Below are 18,195 nucleotides of genomic sequence, written 5' to 3'. Positions count from 1 at the left end.
AGTGTCTCTTGTACTTCCACAGGCTGCTCTGAACTTTTTATCATGACATATTTCTGAGATTTAAAAAAATTACATAGCTGCTGTTGGGATAGAATAAAAAAAACATTGGTGTTAAATAAAACTATTCATTCTTTTTTGCAATTCTAAATTAATTAAAAAAACTTTCACATGTACCACTCATTAAGTTAGTGAGAATGTGCGTCATGGGTATTAATTTAGGTTGCAGAGTATTTAGTGTCTGTGCTACTGAGCTCCAATTCACTTACCAGGTCTCTGCTTCTTCTCAATGAGACTTGTTTTCTAACTCATTGACTATGTGGGTCTCAATTAAGAGTTTGTCAATGAACAGCATTATTGTTCCCACAACAGCTCCCTCACCCCCTCACAGCAGCATGTAATTTTGCACAGTACACTGGACAATATAGGTCAAGGCAGTATTTATGAAATTATTTCCTTCAGTTTGTAAACAGCGAAGTTTCACTAGAATGGTCTTTTGGTGGTGTAGAAGATTAATTCTCATGTGTAGAAAATAGGCATCTTTTGGGGAAAAAAAGAAACAAAAATGCCAATTTCAGGATTGCTGAGGGAGAGTGAAAGATTGTCATGTATTGGAGCATAACTGCCTGCAACTTTTTCTTTTTGGGGGCTGCCGAACAGCCATGGGTGCCCGTTATCTCTTGGCTAACTTGGCCAGCCTAAGGGGACCCAGCTGCAACAGTGAATTCCTCACAAAGCTCAGCTCAGTGGAGCAGAGGTACCTCTTAGCTATGGTGTTGGTCGACAAATGGCGCTACCAGCAATCCAGGCCACACTGATGTGAAATGGTGAAGCCTGGTTAGCTTTTGCGTGGGAAGCTCACATGAGTTAAAGGTTGGTTAATGATTGACCTCTGCATCTTTAGGCCTCTGATGCACATTGGCATATAAGATGCTTAATTTTATTTCTGTCATGACCCTACTGGGAAGCTTTTAATCCAGCTCTGAGAACCACAAATAAAATGTTGTACTTTACCCCAGCCTAACTGATCCAGCCTTCTCCAAGCATTATTAAGCAATTTTAATTCCCAATCCTGGGGTCAGGCCAACCAATGAGGAAAGTCATTGATGTTCTGGGGCTGAGATTGCGTTCGGTACGATGCTGGTGGAAAGTTACTCTCATTGGGGCATGACCAGAAGATCTGCCTCATTATTTAGCATAAAGGCAAGATCTGGTTCTGCTCAAGTTACATTAGAAGTTTATGTTCATTTTAAGTTTTCTGGTTGTAACTAGGTAAGGGAAAAACAGTTTATGTCAGTTTATTTGGACTTTAAGAAGTTAGGACTCAAAAGGTTATTGAATAAAACTGAATTATACCATATTAGGGTAATAGTGCTTAATAGACAAAATATTATAGAATTATATTATAGAAGATTAAGATGCCAGGGCAGCAAGCAAATAACGAGACCGTGGTGAGATAAACAGGATGGATTTTGCAGATGCTGGAAATCCAGGGTAACGTACAAAATTCTGGAGGAACTCAGCAGATCAGACAGCATCAGTGGAAAGGAAGAATCAGGCTGAGACCTCATCAGGAAGAAGCCACAATAAGAAGGTGGGAAGAGGGGAAGGAGTATAAACTAGAAGGAGATAGATGAAGCCAGTTGGGAAGGGGGGGGGGCCTGAAATGAGAAGCAGGGAGGTGATAGGTGGAAAAGTAAAGGGCTGGAGAAGAAAGAATCTGATAGGAGAGGAGAGTGGACAATGGGAGAAAGGGGAGGAGGAACACTAGAAGGAGGTGACAGGAGGTGAGGAGAAGAGGTAGGAGGGAAGCCAGAGTGGGGAATGGGAAAGGTGAGGGGGGAAAATTACTGGGAGTTAGAGAAATTGATGTTCATACCATCAGGTTGGAGGCTGGCAAATGGAAAATGAGGTGTTGCTCCTCCAACCTGAGAGTGGCCTCAGCATGACTGTAGAGGGGGCCATGGACTGAGACGTTGGAATAGAAACGGGGATTGGAATTAAAATGGTTGGGCACTGAGAAATTCTGCTTCTTGCAGATGGAGCAAAGATGCTTGACAAAGAATCAGGATCAGGATTATTATCACCGGATATGTCACGAAATATTGCTTTGGGGCAATAGTACATTCAAATACATAATAAAAAAACTACCAATTATTACGATATATAGATAAAATTAAAATGAGGAAGTAGTGCAAAAAGAGACCAAAAACAATACAAAAAAAAAGAATAGTGAGTTAGTGTTCATGGGTTCATTCAGAAATCTGATAGTGGAGAGGAAGAAGCTGTTGCTAAAACATCAGGTGTGTGTCTTCAGACTCCTGTACCACCTCATTGATGGTTGCAGTAAGAAGATGGCAGGCATTGGGAGATGGGTATCCTTAATGACAGATGCTGCCTCTTTGAGGTATCCTTTATTGAAGATGTCCTTGATGTTGAGGACAGTGCCTTTGATGTAGCTGGCTGAGTTTGCAACTCTCTGCTGCTTTTTCTGATCCTGTGCAGTGGCCCCGCCATACCAGAGGGTGATGCAACCGGTTAGAATGCTCTCCATGGTACATCTGTAGAAATTTGTAGATTCCAAGTCTCCTCACTCCTAATGAAGTATACCCGCTGTTGTGCCTTCTTTGTAATTGCATCATTATGTTGGGCCCAGGATAGATCGTCAGAGATGTTGACACCCAGGAACTTGAACCTGCTCACCCTTTCCACTGCTGATCCTTCAATGAGGTCTGGTGTGTGTTCCCTCGACTTCCCCTTCCTGAAGTCCTTGGTTTTACTGACGTTGAGTGCAAGGTCGTTGTTGTGACATCACTGTCAGCTGATCTATCTCACTCCTGTATGCCTCCTCATCACCATCTGAAATTCTGCCAACAGTAGGTGTGTTATTGGCAAGTTTATAGTTGGTGTTTAAGCTGTGCCTAGTCCCACCATTGTGGGTGTAGAGAGAGTAAAGCAGTGGGCTACACAGCAGTCCTGTGTGTGCTTCACCTCTCTTGACCTTACCTTCTTGGTTCTCACCACTAGTGCTGGTGCTCAACAGTGGTCCCCCAATCTCCGCCGAGTCTCATCAATTTAGAGGAGACTGCATTGGGAACACCAAATACAGTCAATAATCCCAACAGATCTGCAGGTGAAATGTTACCGCACCTGGAAGGAATGTTTGGAGCTCTGAATGGAGATAAGTGAGGGTGAATGGGGAGTGTAGCACTTGCTCCACTTACAGTGATAAGTGCCAAACAGGCAGATAAATGGAGGGATGAATGGACAAGGGAATCAAGGGGATGATCCCTGTGGAAAGCGGAGATTTGGGGGGGGTGAAAGGTAAAGACATGTTTGGTGGTAGGATCTCATTGAAGATGGTGGTAATTGAGGAGAACGATGTGCTGAATGCTGAGGCTCATGTGGTGATAGGTGAGGACAAGAGGAACTCTGTCCTCGTTCAGGCGGTGGGAAGGTCGGGGTAGAAAGAGGATTTGTGGGTGAGGGTAGCATCAATGGTGGAGGAAGGGAAACTCAGTTTGTTGAAAAAGGGGGACATCTCTGATGTTCTGGAAAGGGGAGCTTCATTCAGGGAACAGGTGGAGCTGAGACAAAAGAACTGAGAAAAGGGAATTACATTTTTACAGTTGTCAGGATGGGAAGAGGTATAGCCAAGATAGCTGTGAGAGTCAGGTTATAAAAGATTTCGGTAAGCAGTTTGTCTCCAGAGATGGAGACAGACAGATTGAGAAAGGGAAGAGAGGTGTCAGAAATGGACCAAGTGAATTTAAGGGCAGGGTGGAAGCTATAGGCAAAGTTAATGGAAATAGACAAGCTCAGCATGGGTGCATAAGCAGCACCAATGCGGTCATCAGTGTAGTGTAGAAAGAGTTAGGGAGTATTACCAGTGAAGGCTTGGAACATGGACTGTTCTACGTAGCTAATGAAAAGGGAGGCATAGCTGGGACCCATGTGGGTATCCATAACTACCTCTTGGATTTGGAGAAAGTGTGAGGAACCGGAAGAGAAATTGTTCAGTGTGAATGTGAGGAATGGTGTATTTGCAAGAGGATTGAAATAAGTGTGTGAAGACAACGCACAGCAATCACATAGGCCCTGTGGACAACAGTGCAATATTGTTTCTGGAAGGATATATGAGATAGAGGGTTTGTTTTTAAAAAAAAAAAAAAGTTTGCAGGACAGTGAGAAGAAGAGATTTCTTCCCTTAGTGACTGGTCAACTTTTGAAATTCGCTCTGCAAGGGAGCTGCAAAGGTTCTGTGGCTGAATACATTCAGGCCAGAAATAAATAGATTTTTGGGTGTTAAGGGAATTAAAGGAAAATGGTTTGTGACCCTATTCTCTTTATTAACTATCATGATATAATTATGTATTGCACAATCTGTCTGGATAGCATGCAAAACATAAGCTTTCCACTACAATCTATCTTGGTATCGTGACAATAATGAACCATTACCAATAGTGCTGGAATGTATCACTCAGAGATAAACTTTCACCAAGATCATGATGGAGAGACATGAGGATCTGAATGACTTACTCCTGTTTTATGTCACGTTTTTTAAGGTTATATATTCCACTTCTATTCACAGTGTGATTGCAAATGGAGACCTCCTAAATCCAGCAATCCGGCTGCTAATTCCAAAGAGGGTACTTGGCCAATGGGAACAAGTACTTGCCAGTATCACAGAAAAAGTGAACCTTAGAACCGGAGCTGTAAGGAAGTAAGTTCTAACGAAGACTGCCACTGGGGATGCTTGGAGTTTTGAAGTATGTTGGAAGATGGAATGCAGTTGTTTTGAGCATTGACATGACTTTGTATCATGCTGCCTGGTCAAGGATTTAGATTTAGAAATACTTTTGCATAGCACCTGTCTTCTAAGTTCTATGTGACTGAATTGTAGTGTAAAATCTTTGGTATTTTGTGTAATTCTCAACTTCTTCAACCCACCATTGGTGACCATGCGTTCTGTAGACTAGGCATACATTGTCCCAAACCTCTCTGCTTCTTCATCTCTCTTTTGTGTTAGACAGGGTGAAACCTGTAAAAAGTGTGTTTTCCTATTGGTTGGACTTAAGAAATTTCACTGGATTCCATTCGTACGGTTCTTGGCTACAAAGAACATTCACCAAAGTAGCTGGTTATGTTTATCCAACAGCTAAGAAAGGATCTGTATGTGCTGTCAGAGAATTCTACTCAGTCCCCAGTTTTGGTAAAACACTTGTGTTGAACCTCTTTTAATTTGATCAACATTGTGATGTTTAAAGGGCCCTGTTAATATAATTAACCAATAAGCAACTGAATCAAATTAAAAGACAGCATCTAGATTCCTCTCCATTGACTGAGTTTACACTTCCCACTGCTTTGGGAAAGCAGCCAATGTCATCAAGGACAGCAGAATCACACCCCACTTGTTCTATCTACTCCCCTCTCCCACCAGGCACTCTTCAGAGTACATGCCACCAGACTCAAAACAGCTTCTCTCCAATTGTTATCAGATTCTTGAACGGGCCTCTCATATCCTAAAAGATGATCTCCTGAAATCTTGACCTCGCAATCTACCTCATTGTCTTGCCCCCACTGCACTTTCTCTGTAACTGCAACACCATATTGTGCAGAGAAGATGCAGAGAGATTGCAGATGTTGGAAATCTGGAACAACACACAAAGGTGCTGGAGGGAATGGACTCACCATTTCCTTCAATATACAGTAAGCTGCCTGACCAGTGAGTTCCTTGAGTGCCTTTGTGTGTTGTACTGTATTCTGCATTCTTTTTTAATGCCAATGTAATGATCTATCTCACTGCCACTCAAAAAAAAAACCTTCTCTCTGAGTATGTGATAATAAAAAACAATACCAGGTAGTTGTCATGATTATCAAAATAATAGTCACCAATTCAATAACTGATACTTTAATTGTTCATTTGACACTATACTCGGCAATCATAGAAAGAATAATCATGGAAAGAAGTTGGTTTCTGAAGTACTTGGAAAATTGTTGATGGCAATTGTTCCTGTAACTTAACTTTTCTGAAACCATTGCTGCTTCAGTGAACTATCACAGGAAATGCAAATTCTTGTCTGTGAAGAAGTAAAAAGGGATTAGCTGTTAGGACTGAACATTTGGCCCTAATGCTGGGACGCTGGAAAAGTATTAAAAGTAGTAGAGTTGATCACAGAGACAGGAGGAAGTGTCCCAATGAAATGTAAAATAAAAGTGTTTCTGATTATTTGTTTTGGAGACAGAAGTATATGAGAATCTTGCATGGTTACTGTACACTAACATACTGTAGTGAAGATCAAACAATGGATGATACTATAACCATTGCAGTGATTTTGCCTATCTTATTGGAGAAACGAGATAAATGAGCAGATCTATTAATTGGCTTCAAGATTTCACAAACCATTAAAATGAAGCCTCAAATAATTCTTCAGTGCAGTCAACTTGAGTGAAGTTTTACACACAAAATGCTGGAGGAACTTAGGTCAGGCAGCATCCACGGAAAAGAGTACACGGTCGACGTTTTGGGCCGAGACCCTAAAGTTTTAAGGAAAAACTTAGTGCTGTGCGTCTTGGTTCTCAAATCTGGTAGCAACTTTTAAATTAATCTAGTTACTCAGAAATAGATAATGAATTTCTTTTGGAGTAGATGATGTTTTCAGGTGAGCAACTTACTGAGAATACTAGTAGGCAACCAGTGGGCAAACGCTTCAGGCTCCCTTTGGAACCAGTGGGTAACCACTTAAAGCTCCTCTTTGGAGTCTAAGAGCTCACCAAGAAATTTTAGGGCTACCGTCCTTAAACATGTTGTTGTTGACCAGTATGGAGAATTTCTCATTGATACTGTCTGGTGTTCAGAAAGCTTGCAAGACTCACTAATTTTTAGGTAATCTCTGAAGCCTACAAATATTTTGGAGGCAGCATTGGATGTTGAATGCTGGGGGCTGTCCTTTCCTCCTTGGCTTTTAGTCATCTTGGTGTTCCAGCCTTTGTGTCTGTGTATCACTGCAGTGAAAACAATGCCCACACATTTCAATGGTTCTCCTCAGAATACATCTTCATTAGCACCTCCAGATTTGGTCAAAGAAAATTTCATGTTTTGAGGTAAACTTTTGTATACTGCACAACCTGACCAACATTCCTTGTCTGAGGACCTCTAGCTTAAAGAGGGAGAGGAACAAGATGAACATCTTACTTAGCAGGTGCCAAAAAATGAGGATTAAAGTGGAATATGTTCTAGGTTCTTTGGATGTGGAGCAATTTAGTTGCTCTCAGATTCCCCTGAGGACAGAAAAGACAGGGTCCATGCTCAGTGTTATGTTTCTTGAACAGTTTGAGGCTGAGTATTTTTTAAAATATTTGATAAATTACTCGAGATCTCCATTATGGAGTGTGGCATTATGTTTGCAGGTGATGTAGAGTTTGGCAGAGTCATGTTTTCATCCACTTTATCACACTGTGTATCATCCTGAAGTCTTCAAATTTAACTCCATCTACAAATTGTAGGTTTCAAGGTGATTCAGAGAGTGTGATGAAATGGGCAGCAACAGGCAAATGCAGTTCAATACAGGGAAATGATGATACAGCCAATATAGATTGATATGGACATAGTGTTAACATGTTCCACCACATCCCCACTTGCTTACGGTTCAAACTCACATTTGAAGCCATCTCACAATCTTGTTCTCCTTGGCTGTCTTGTTCATGAAGTTGGTTGGAAATACCAGGGAGTCAGAGCCACTCTTGAAAAAGACATCATGCACATAGCTCACAGCCTGCACACAGGGGAAGGTCTCTATAGATTAATTGCATTGTGGCTACATTTGGGATACTGGGCATTGATCCATATTGTGTTCTAGTCATAAAACAACTGCAGATTAATGGTATGGAATCTCTTGGATCAGGGACACAAGGCATACCCAAAACAAATTAAGTACCCTGCACTTTATTGTGAATGCTTTTTATTGAGTGCAGAACTGTACTTCAGAGTAATTTGTACTTTTTTAGTTTTGGTTTTCTATATTGAATGAGACATTGTAGGTCAACACATTTAGAATCATTCATCAATAGAATATTAGAAAAATATTCATCCAAGGAGAGTGACTAATGTTGACCTTAATAATCTTTATATTTTAACAATAAAATTAAGAGTAAAAAAACGCAAGCTTGCGCACAAGAAAGCCAGCCTTCATTTTGAGAAAAAAAGGTGAGTTTAGAAACCAAAGAGATTGAATGACAAGAATGTTGCCACATACACTGAGGTCCTAAAGTGATGTAAAACCCTTGTTTAAAGGGTGGCTCAGTGACATGGCTGGTAGAGACAATGCTTCGCGACACCAAAGACCTTAGTTCAATCCTGATCTTGGCTGCTGTCTAGGTGAAACTCGTACATCCTTCCTATTTCCCCCACATCGCAATAATGTGTGCATCATTAGGTTAATTGATCACTGAAAATTTCCCTAACTATGTAAGTGTGAATGGAAGACTCTGGGGAAAGTAACTGAGAATATGGGGAGAATTAAAAAAGATGAGCTTAATGTAAGATTAGTATAAAGAGGTAGTGATTCTTGGCTGGATTTGGTGGGCTAAAGGACCTGTTTCCATGCTCTATCTTCTATGACTTTATGACTAATATTGTCATGGCAATAAAAGCTGTGAGAAAATCTGAAAACAGGCCATTGGTTCAAAATGCTCTTTTGAATACTAAAGCTTTAGTTTTAAAAAACTTGTTTGTTAATTAACAGTAATCATCTTATGTTCAGTAAATACCTTAACCTCCCTCAGTTTTACTATTATACAAAGAATCATTTGGATAGATCGACTGCTTGCTGCATAAGCTTGTTACCTTTTTAAATACCCAATTCATTTGTTTCATCTAAGTGCATTTTAATCAATTCCTGACTACAAACTTCCAGACTATCAACTTCCAGATTTCAGTGCCATCACAGCATGTGAACTGAATGAGCAGCAGTTGAACGATAAGCTATTATTGCACAAACACGGTTCAATCCTCGATGCCAATGCTCTTGCTAACAAAATTGTCACTGTGCCACCCTTTAAACAAGGGTATTTCCTTGTACCTTAAGGCAAGCTTGAATTAAGATGTTGCACGTGGTTTATATTCTGATCCTCCTGAATTTTATTTCAATATGGTAATTTTCTGCTTCCATGTGAATTTCTTCCAGGCTTCACACATTGGATGGAAGGTCCATCAACGATGGCTCAGAACTTGAAAATGGAGGATATTATGTTGCTGTGGGCAGTGACAAATTTAAGAAGTTGCCCTACAGTGAACTTATTTTTGATAAATCGTATCCAAGAAGAACTAATAGGTAAGGCTGAGGATAACCCTGCTTTGATACTATATTTTAGGCAATCAGGTTTACTTATTTATTGAGATACAGCACAGTATAGGACCTTCCGCCTTTCAAGCTGTACCACCCAGGAACCCCCTGATTTAACCCTAGCCTAACCATGTAGCAATTTACAAAGACCAATTAACCTACCAACCGGCACGTCGTTGGACTGTGGGAGGAAACCAGAGCACCCAGAGGAAACACACGCAGTCACGGGAATTTCTGTAATTCACATCCACAGTCGATAGTCCCATTTGATGGTTGCCCCATTTCAGGAAGGATGTGGAGGGTTTGGAAAGTGTTCTAGAAAATGTTTACTAGGATGCTGCCTGGATGATCTGTAAGGAGTGGTTGGACAAACTTGGGTTGTTTTCTCTAGCATGTTGGAGACTGAGGACAGCCATGACAGAAATTTATAAAAAGAGACAGAGAGAGTAGATAGATCCTTTTTCCTACTGTAGAAAGTTAAAATACAAGAAGAAAAGTATCTAAGGTGAGAGGGGCAAAATTTAAAGGAGATGTATAGGACTAGGTTTTTTTTACACAGAGTTATTAAAAGCGAGTGGGCTGTCAGGGTTGGAAGGAGATAGGATACTGGCTTTTAAGAGGCTCTTTGATAGACACGGGGTATGCAGGAAATGAAGGCACATGGATCATGTGAAGGCAGAAGAGATGCAGTTTAATTTGGCATCATGTTTGGTGCAGACATTGTGTGCTGTACTCTCCTATCGTCTCTGTTAGCTGCATTAGTTTCTAGTAATATATTTGTCAGCTGGATCAAAAAATTTGAAAGGAATTGACTGAAATATTTGGGACTGAATTCTGACCAGAATGGTGACAAAGGTAACTCAGAGGTAAAGTATTGTAAAAAGATGCTCTATGGAGGGGAGTTCCCTTACCATGGCTTGTTAGCCAGAGCAGTCTATTACTGGGAATGAGACAGAACAAGACAAATTCACTGTGTGTGACGTAGCAGTGTTGCACTCCTTGGCATGCACTGCAGGAGGATGAGCACAGTGTTCAGTCTCACGGGTCTGGCAGTTTAAACAGTTGGACTTCTGGATACAAATTGAGCAAGATCTGCTCTTCATGGCCCAGAGCTGGATACTTTCACTTTCAAAGCATCTGTTTTGGATTAGCCTTTTACACATGGAGTTGCCAGCAAATTAGGTGAAGAGGATAAGAAGTTGGAGTACTAAGCCGAGGCACTGTTAGTCAATTGTACACCGGGGTGCTCTCTTCAGTTATCTGATAAGGTAACCGTAGCCTTTGGCCGGGGGTAGATGTTGTCAGATGGTGCCCAACCTTCATAGAATGTTTCGACTCTTAACCACTACACTCTCCAGTTGGCAGGTCAGTGCTGGTGCCCAAGTCACTGCCCGTCTGTTCCTAATTTACAGCTCTCCTCTTCTTGCCAGCTCCATATCCAGCTAGAGACTCTTCTTGCTTCCTCCCCCATCCTGAGAGCTGCTTGGTTCTTGCTCTTTTCATCAAGGCCCACCGCAGGCAGCAGCGTTCACGCTGATCCGCGGGGAAGAGGCGGCAGCGTTCACGCTGATCCGCGGGGGAAGAGCCACGTCAACCATCCTTTGTCCCTGCTCTCCTGGACTAAGGACTGGTACTTCAGGGCCTTCCTCTTGTGAGCCTCCTTGCATCCTTCCTCCCATGGTACTGTGAGCTCCACCAGGGTGATTTTCTTGTCTTTGGTGGACCACAGTACGATGTCTGGTCAAAGTGGAGTTTGCACCACTTCTGAGAACTGCAGCTTCCTCCTCACATTGACCCCCATCTCCCATGATTTGGCAGTTTACAGCAGATTGGATTTAGTCCTCTTCGATGAAAATGACTGTCCTGTTTGCCTCTCCGCCAGCTGGTCTCTCTTTACACCACTCCCTCTCCAGTGTGTCAGCTAGGGACAGCAGGACACCGTCGTGGCACCATCTATACTGCCATTGTGTTAAAGCTGTTTTGCGTCTTGACCGTATGTGCTAGTGAACCCCACTGACCATGTAATGCCTGCAGTTGGAGTCCTCTCTCAGTCCCCATGTGTGCAGCTGTGATGGTGTAGGGAGAGTATCATACATTAACCACAGGAGGAAAGAAATTGTGGATAGGTTTCAGTCTCCAATGCTCTGCCTAAGTGATCTTGTGCTTGGGAAGACCCCATTTCGTCCAGGTGCCCTGTGACCCCAGCTCCACTGCCTTCGATAACTGCCTTTCATCCTGGCGGTTCCACCTCTCTGCCAGGACCGCGTCACGCCTCCCTCTTGCACCTGCACTTGTCCTTCGTTGGAAGTGTGCTGAGCCGAGGCCTTGCTGTCCCAGGCATGGGTTGCTGATGATGTCTCTCAGTTGCAGGGAGTTCACTGCCTGGTCTATGCGGCCCACTTTCGGCCCAATCTTGTCATGGGAACCCTTCGGTGTCAGCACAACTCTACATTTTGCCACCTTGAACTCCTCCACTACTGATGGACAACTGGTGTTGTAGCTGGCCTGACCTCGTGTTGAGCCCCACTGAAGAAAAACTTGGGGGATCCCCTGCCACCTCGGCAGGTGCTTGTTGACTTTCCTCTCGACGCCTTCTAAAGTGGTCATGAGGAATTCAAACACATGAAAAGCCAGAGCAACCTTGGTAGAAGACGATGTTGGTACAGCCATGTCTTAATGTTATCAGTGAGTCCAATTTTGTCAGTCTTCTTCAGCCACTCTTCAGTATTCAGTTGCTGGGATTCCAGGTTGGGGGACTATTGGATTGAATTCTATTCCCTGATTCCTTCGGAGATCGCGGTGTGATTCCTGCAGAAATTCTACCTCCTGCTTTGAGCTGGTTAGCTGCCAGATTTTTTGCTGGCTGAGAAGAGCCCTGGGGAACCTGAGTGAGTTTTTAACAAACTGTGCTCTCCTTCTCCCTTCTTTGCTCTCACAGCTGCTCCACCTTCCTGAGCTTATGGGTTCCCGCAGTTTTCTGGTTAGATCTTTGACACCTTTTTTGTCAGGTGAACTGTTTTTGAATTGTTTGTTCAGGGTCTTTATCTTGCTTCTCAGGTGGTGAATCTTCCTTTCCCTCCTGTTTGATTGCCGTGATGGTTTAAGATCCCATTGAAATGTCCTGCAGATCAGGCAGTAGTTGTACAGAGAGAACAGATAATGTTACTGGTGGATGACCATTACAGAAGAACCAGTTAGTTCTGAGACAGAGAAGAATTGTGTTACCTGAAATTGTTGAATTCAATACTGAGTCACTGTTGCACTGTGTCTACTTAGAAAATGAGGTGCCGTCACTCAAGCTGATGTTGGGCCAAGTTGGAATAGTGCTGGAGGCCACAGCCATACCGGTCAGAGTGGGATTGGGATGGAAATATTAAAGTGACAGGCCACTGGAAGATTAAGCTGTGGAATGAAATGGCAGGTTGTGTAAGTCAGTCACCCCCCACCTGCATTTCGTTTCTGCACTTCACAGGAGAGCACATTGTGAGTATCTATGCAATACATAGAAGGTGGAACAATGCGGTTGACCAATGAGGTAAAAATGTGAAAAATTATAAGAGTTCCCTTGGCAATACTTTGACAAAGAGGAAGGGGTATCTACCTTAGTTAATATGAATGTCTCAGTGAACATCACTGAGAAGTGTGCACAGAAATCCAATTGCTGTGTCTGGAACCTTGCTGTGTCTAAATATTCACCACATATTATGTTGAATGTAGCATGTTTATATGATGGCCAAAGGTCATGAAAAGAAAAGCTAAGTTCTTTCTTGCATAGTGGGATTCGTTCTGCATTCAGTTGTTGTTTTTCTTTATGACAATGCACTGATGTGATGAAATTACCTGAATGTATGGCATGCAAAACAAAGTTTTTTTCACTGTAGCTCCATACATGTAACAATAACACACCAATTTACTAATGTACCAACACACACAAAGTACTGGAGGAACTCAGTGAGTCATGTAGCATCTACGGAGGAAAATGAACAGTTGACATTTCAGGCTGAGACCCTGCATCAGGAGTCCTTCAGTGTCTGCAGTCTCCCTTGTGACTACTAATCTGCCAATTTATTTTGTTCTTTTCTACAAATGGATTATACAAATCAGACAGTTAGCACCACTAGTACCTTGACACACAACATTCGGTGTACAAAGTGGAAAACCAGAGGTGAGTTCCTTCACAGGCACCTCAATCCCCCTCGACTCACAGGCCTGATACCCCACTCTGTGCTGCCCTTATGCTTTAAAGATGGAAATACACCTTGCTATCCTAAATCAGGGGTTCCCAACCTGGGGGCCACAGACCCCTCGGTTAATGGTAAGGGTCCATGGCATGAAAACACTTGGGAACTCCTGCTCTAAATCTATAAATTGCCCAAGTATTCATGAGCAGCATCTGGCAATTACATTTTCAGTCTGTTCAGACGTTCAATTGCATGATCTATGTCTTTACTCCAACAACTTGCCTTAGTTATGTAACCTTAAAGATTTTGAGTAACAAAGATAAATAAGTCTTAGGTTTAAAGCTTCCAATTGACCTCAACCAAATCATATTTTAGGAAATTTCTCCTGCATACGACTAACTTATGTGAAGAAGTACACACCATATCAATCCCAGTTCAGCTTGGTTCCAATTTTTTAATGACTGCTCACTCTGTGCTCACTAATCAGGCATATAAAATGTTCTGCCATTTTACTGTAGCACCAAGAAATGCTTTGGCACTGTTGTACATGTATTTACAAAATTGGTCATGTCTGCCATCTCTCTTTCTAATATTATTTCAACATCAGACCTGACTTTAGTTTGAGAGTGACCTTTTTAAAAATGGTTTGATAGCCAGGAACAAAAAATGACATTTGATTTACCGTGTTGCTTTCATACATCAATCTGTAAATAGACTTCAGACCTATAGACATTCACAACAAAAGAGTGTTAGGAAGCACAGAGGATCAAGGGTGAATTGTAATGTGAATGGCTAACCATACTAACCCAATTTGAGCCTGATTCAGTGTCGGGATACTCTTTCAACATTAGGATGTTCTGCCATCTCCATTATTGTTTCACATCTCTGTCACACATTATTTAACATACCTCAGCCTACTGAGAAGCTTGGTAGATGGTTGTGGGCCCCATTTATCACAGAACAAAAGGAGCTCAGTTACTAGTCCGTACAAGTGGAGTTGTACTACAGACATAATAACCAGGACTTGACTGTATGCAATGTTTATTTTACATGTGGTTGTTTGCTATTGCTGTTATAGTGGGGAAAAGGACAGGTGATTAACATCACTGAGAATCATATCAACCTTTTAATTTTTAAAGAAAATATCTTGGCCTTCGTTTAGTTTGATGGTGTCAGCAAACTGATCACATTTATTCTTGCCCTGAATTGAAGTAGTAAGTTTATAAGTTTCCCCAGAAAAGTCTGCCGCATGTGCCGGTTACGCTGCTGGTGTTTAGGGCAGCAGTGAAGGTCCTCCATCTCTGGTGGTGTTCATCGTGTCAGCATCTTCCTCTCGGTTCTCACTACTGACAGTTACGCAAGTCCCGGGTGGAGATTCAGGAATATCATCACACTCAGATGGTGAAGGGTCCTTCATTGCTTTTTCCATCACAACTTTGTTTTACCAGTCAGGGTGTTAGTCCTGAGCTGAACCCCCGAACCTGGAGGACTGGTGGACCTCTACTCTTTGACCTGTTGGCATGGTGACCCTACCAAAACCCAAAGCAGAAAGCTCTGACTCCAGCCAACGTAGCTCTCTGGGTCAGTGAGGCACGCAAGCCTCAATCCATGACAAGATTGTGGTTCTCTTGGAGTATAAAAGTCTGGAGTACTATATATAACATAAACTCATTCTTATTGATGTGCACTACATAAGCAGTGAAATAGCCAAAGCAGAAAGCACTCTCCTTCAGATACTGGCTATCAAATGTGTGGTGCACTCTGCTGTTGAAAGCTGTTTCTGAAAATCACAAGTTTAACATACATTACTAAGGGAAAACCCACCAGGTTACCATGTGACACACACAAAATGCTGGAGAAACTCAGCAGGCCAGGCAGCATCTATGGAAAAGAGTGTCATCAATGTTTCGGGCTGACACCCTTTGGCAGGACTAGAGAAAAAAAGCTGAGGAGTGGATTTGGAAGGTGGGGGGAGGGGAGAGAGAAACACCAGGTGATAAGTGAAATTTGGAGGGGGAGGGATGAAGCAAAGAGCTAGGAAGTTGACTGGTGAAAGAGACAGAAGGCCATAGATAAAAGAAAATAAGGGGGGGGGGGGGAAGAGGACCAGAGGGAGGTTGATGGGTGGTCAAGGAGATGACATAAGAGATGGACAAGTGGATGGGAAATGGTGAAGTGGGGGGGGGGGGGAGGCAATACTGGAAGTTTGAGAAATCGATGTTCGTGCCATCAGGTTGGAGGCTACTCAAATCCCAAATGGAATACAAGATGTTGTTCCTCTAACTTAAGTGTGGCCCCTATCCCAACAGTGGAGGAGGCTGTGGATGGACATGTCGGAATGGGAACGGGAAGTGGAATTAAGATGGGTGGCCGCTGGGAGATCCCGCTTATTCTGGTGGACGGAGAATAGATGCTTGGTGAAGCGGTCTCCCAATCTACGTTGAGTCTCACCGAAGTACAAGAGGCCACTCCGGGAGTCCCGAATGTGGTATATGACCCCACAAGACTCAGAGCTGAAGTGTCTGGAAGGACTGTCTGGGGCCCTGAATGGTAGTGAGGGAGCAGGTGTAGGGCCAGTTGTAGCACTTGTTCCGCTTGCAAGAAAAAGTGCTGGGAGGGAGATCAGTGGGGAGGGATGAATGGACAAGGGAATCGCGCAGGTAGCGATCCCTGTGGAAAGCAGAAAGTGGGAGGGAGGGAGGGAAAGATGTGTTTGGTGGTGGGATCCCGTTGGAGGTGCCAGAAGTTTCGGAGAATTATGTGCTGGACACGGAGGCTGGTGGGATGGTAAGTGAGGACAAGAGGAACCCTATCCCGGGTAGCGTGGCAGGAGGATGGGGTAAGAACAGACATGCGTGAAATGGAAGAGATGCGGTTGAGGGCAGCGTTGATGGTGGAGGAAGGGAAGCCCCTTTTTTTGAAAAAGGTGGACATCTCCTTTGTTGTAGAATGAAAAGCCTCATCCCGAGAGCAGATGCAGTGGAGACGGAGGAATTGAGAGAAGGGGATGGTGTTTTTACACGTAGCAGGGTGGGATAAGGTATAGTCCAGGTACCTGTGAGAATCTTTTAGTTTATAATAGACATCGGTGGATAACCTGTCTCCGGAGATAGAGACAGTGAGATCAAGGAAGAGAAGCGAAGTGTCGGAAATGGACCAGGTGAGTTAGAGGGAGGGTGGATGCTGGAGGCAAAGTAAATGAAATCAACGAGTTCAACACAGGTGCAGTTAGAAGCACCAATGCAGTCGTCAATGTAGCATAGGAAAAGTGCAGGATGGGCACCAGTGTAGGCTTGCAACACAGATTGTTCCACGTAGCCGACAAACAAGCAGGCATAGCTGAGACCCATGTGGATGCCCATGGCTACCCCTTTTGTTTGAAGAAAGTGGGAGGAGCCAAAGGAGAAATTATTTAGAGTGAGGACAAGTTCCACTAGGCGGAGGTGATGAAAGGGAACTGTTTGGGTCTGGTGTCCAGAAAGAAACAGAGAGCTTTGAGGCCTTCCTGGTGGAGGATGGAGGTGTATAGGGACTGGACATCCAGGGTGAAAATAAGATGATGGGGGCCAGGGAACCTGAAATTAATGAAAAGATCCAGTGTGTGTGAGGTGTCACGGATGTAGGTAGGAAGGGACTGAACTGGGGGGGATAAAAAAAAGAGTTGAGGTGTGCAGTTATCAGTTCAGTGGGGCAGGAACAAACTGAAATAATAGGTCTACCTGGATAAACGGGTTTGTTTTGGGTAGGAGGTAGAAACAGGAGGTGTGGGGTGCGGGAACTATGAGGTTGGTGACAGAGTCAATGAGGTTGGTGATGGTGTGGGAGACAATAGCCTGGTGCTTCTTAGTGGGGTACTGTTCAAGGGATAAGTAAGAGGAGGTGTCTGAGAGTTGGCGTTGGGTCTCAGCAAGGTAGAGGTCAGTTCGCTACAGCACCTCCCTTATCTGCGGGTTTGATGGTGAGGTTAGGATTAGGTGGGAGGGAGTGAAGAGCTGAGCGTTCGGAAGGAGAGAGGTTGGAATTGGAGAGAGGAGTGTTAAAATCTGACAGTTAATGTCCCGATGGCAGTTGGCAATGAAAAGGTCCAGAGCAGGCAGAAGACCAGGGCGGAGTGTGCAGGAAGAGGAGGAGGGTTGAAGATGGGAGAAGGAGTCATGGTGCGTGGTGGGGAGTCCTTGCCAAAGAAGTAGGTTTGGAGTCAGGGGTGGTGGAAGAAGAGCTCAGCGTCGTGGCGGGTGTGGACGCAGGGGGACAAAGGTGAGGCCCTTATGGAGGATAGAACATTCTGCCTCAGAGAGGGGAAGGTCGGAGGGGATGATGAAAACCCGGCATGAATGAGTGCTGGGATCGGGGGGGGGGGGGAAGGGGGTTGGTGGTGTGTGAGGAGAAGGGAGGTTTGGAGTGTTCAGGGATGGTGGGGAAGAGGAAGATGGAGTCTCTGAGGACCCAGGAGCTGGTGGTGGGACCTGAGAGAGACGGGATTGCGGAGTGGAGGTCGGGGAGTGGAGACTGGTTCCAGCGGCAGTGGGTGAAGACCCGGCCTGGAGGTGAAGGCCGGAGTTGGGTTGGAGATTGCATAATCGGCACTTTGGCGACGTCCGAGGTCCCTGGAACCTGCATCGATAGCGGTGGAGTCTGGGTTACGGGTCTGCTCTGGATTGTTAGAGCCATTG

At 43.8% G+C, this 18,195-nt stretch overlaps 1 protein-coding gene across 2 annotated transcripts in view; it reads left to right on the top strand.

Annotated features, from left to right (window-relative positions):
• LOC140713665 (uncharacterized) overlaps positions 1-18,195 on the top strand; it is a 159,157-nt gene that overhangs the window by 28,400 nt on the left and 112,562 nt on the right. Inside the window, exons 4-5 of one of the 2 annotated variants that reach the window (XM_073024037.1) lie at positions 4,589-4,720; positions 9,183-9,329. In XM_073024037.1, coding sequence (XP_072880138.1) covers positions 4,589-4,720; positions 9,183-9,329 — 279 coding nt within the window. The remainder of the gene's footprint in view (positions 1-4,588; positions 4,721-9,182; positions 9,330-18,195) is intronic. The other variant, XM_073024038.1, reaches the window with a different exon arrangement.

The sequence above is a fragment of the Hemitrygon akajei genome, chromosome 20 (genome assembly GCF_048418815.1).
Source record: "Hemitrygon akajei chromosome 20, sHemAka1.3, whole genome shotgun sequence".
Classification (NCBI taxonomy): Eukaryota; Metazoa; Chordata; class Chondrichthyes; order Myliobatiformes; family Dasyatidae; genus Hemitrygon; species Hemitrygon akajei.
Note: the sequence above shows the minus strand (reverse complement) of the source record. Positions and strands in the feature narration are given on the sequence as shown.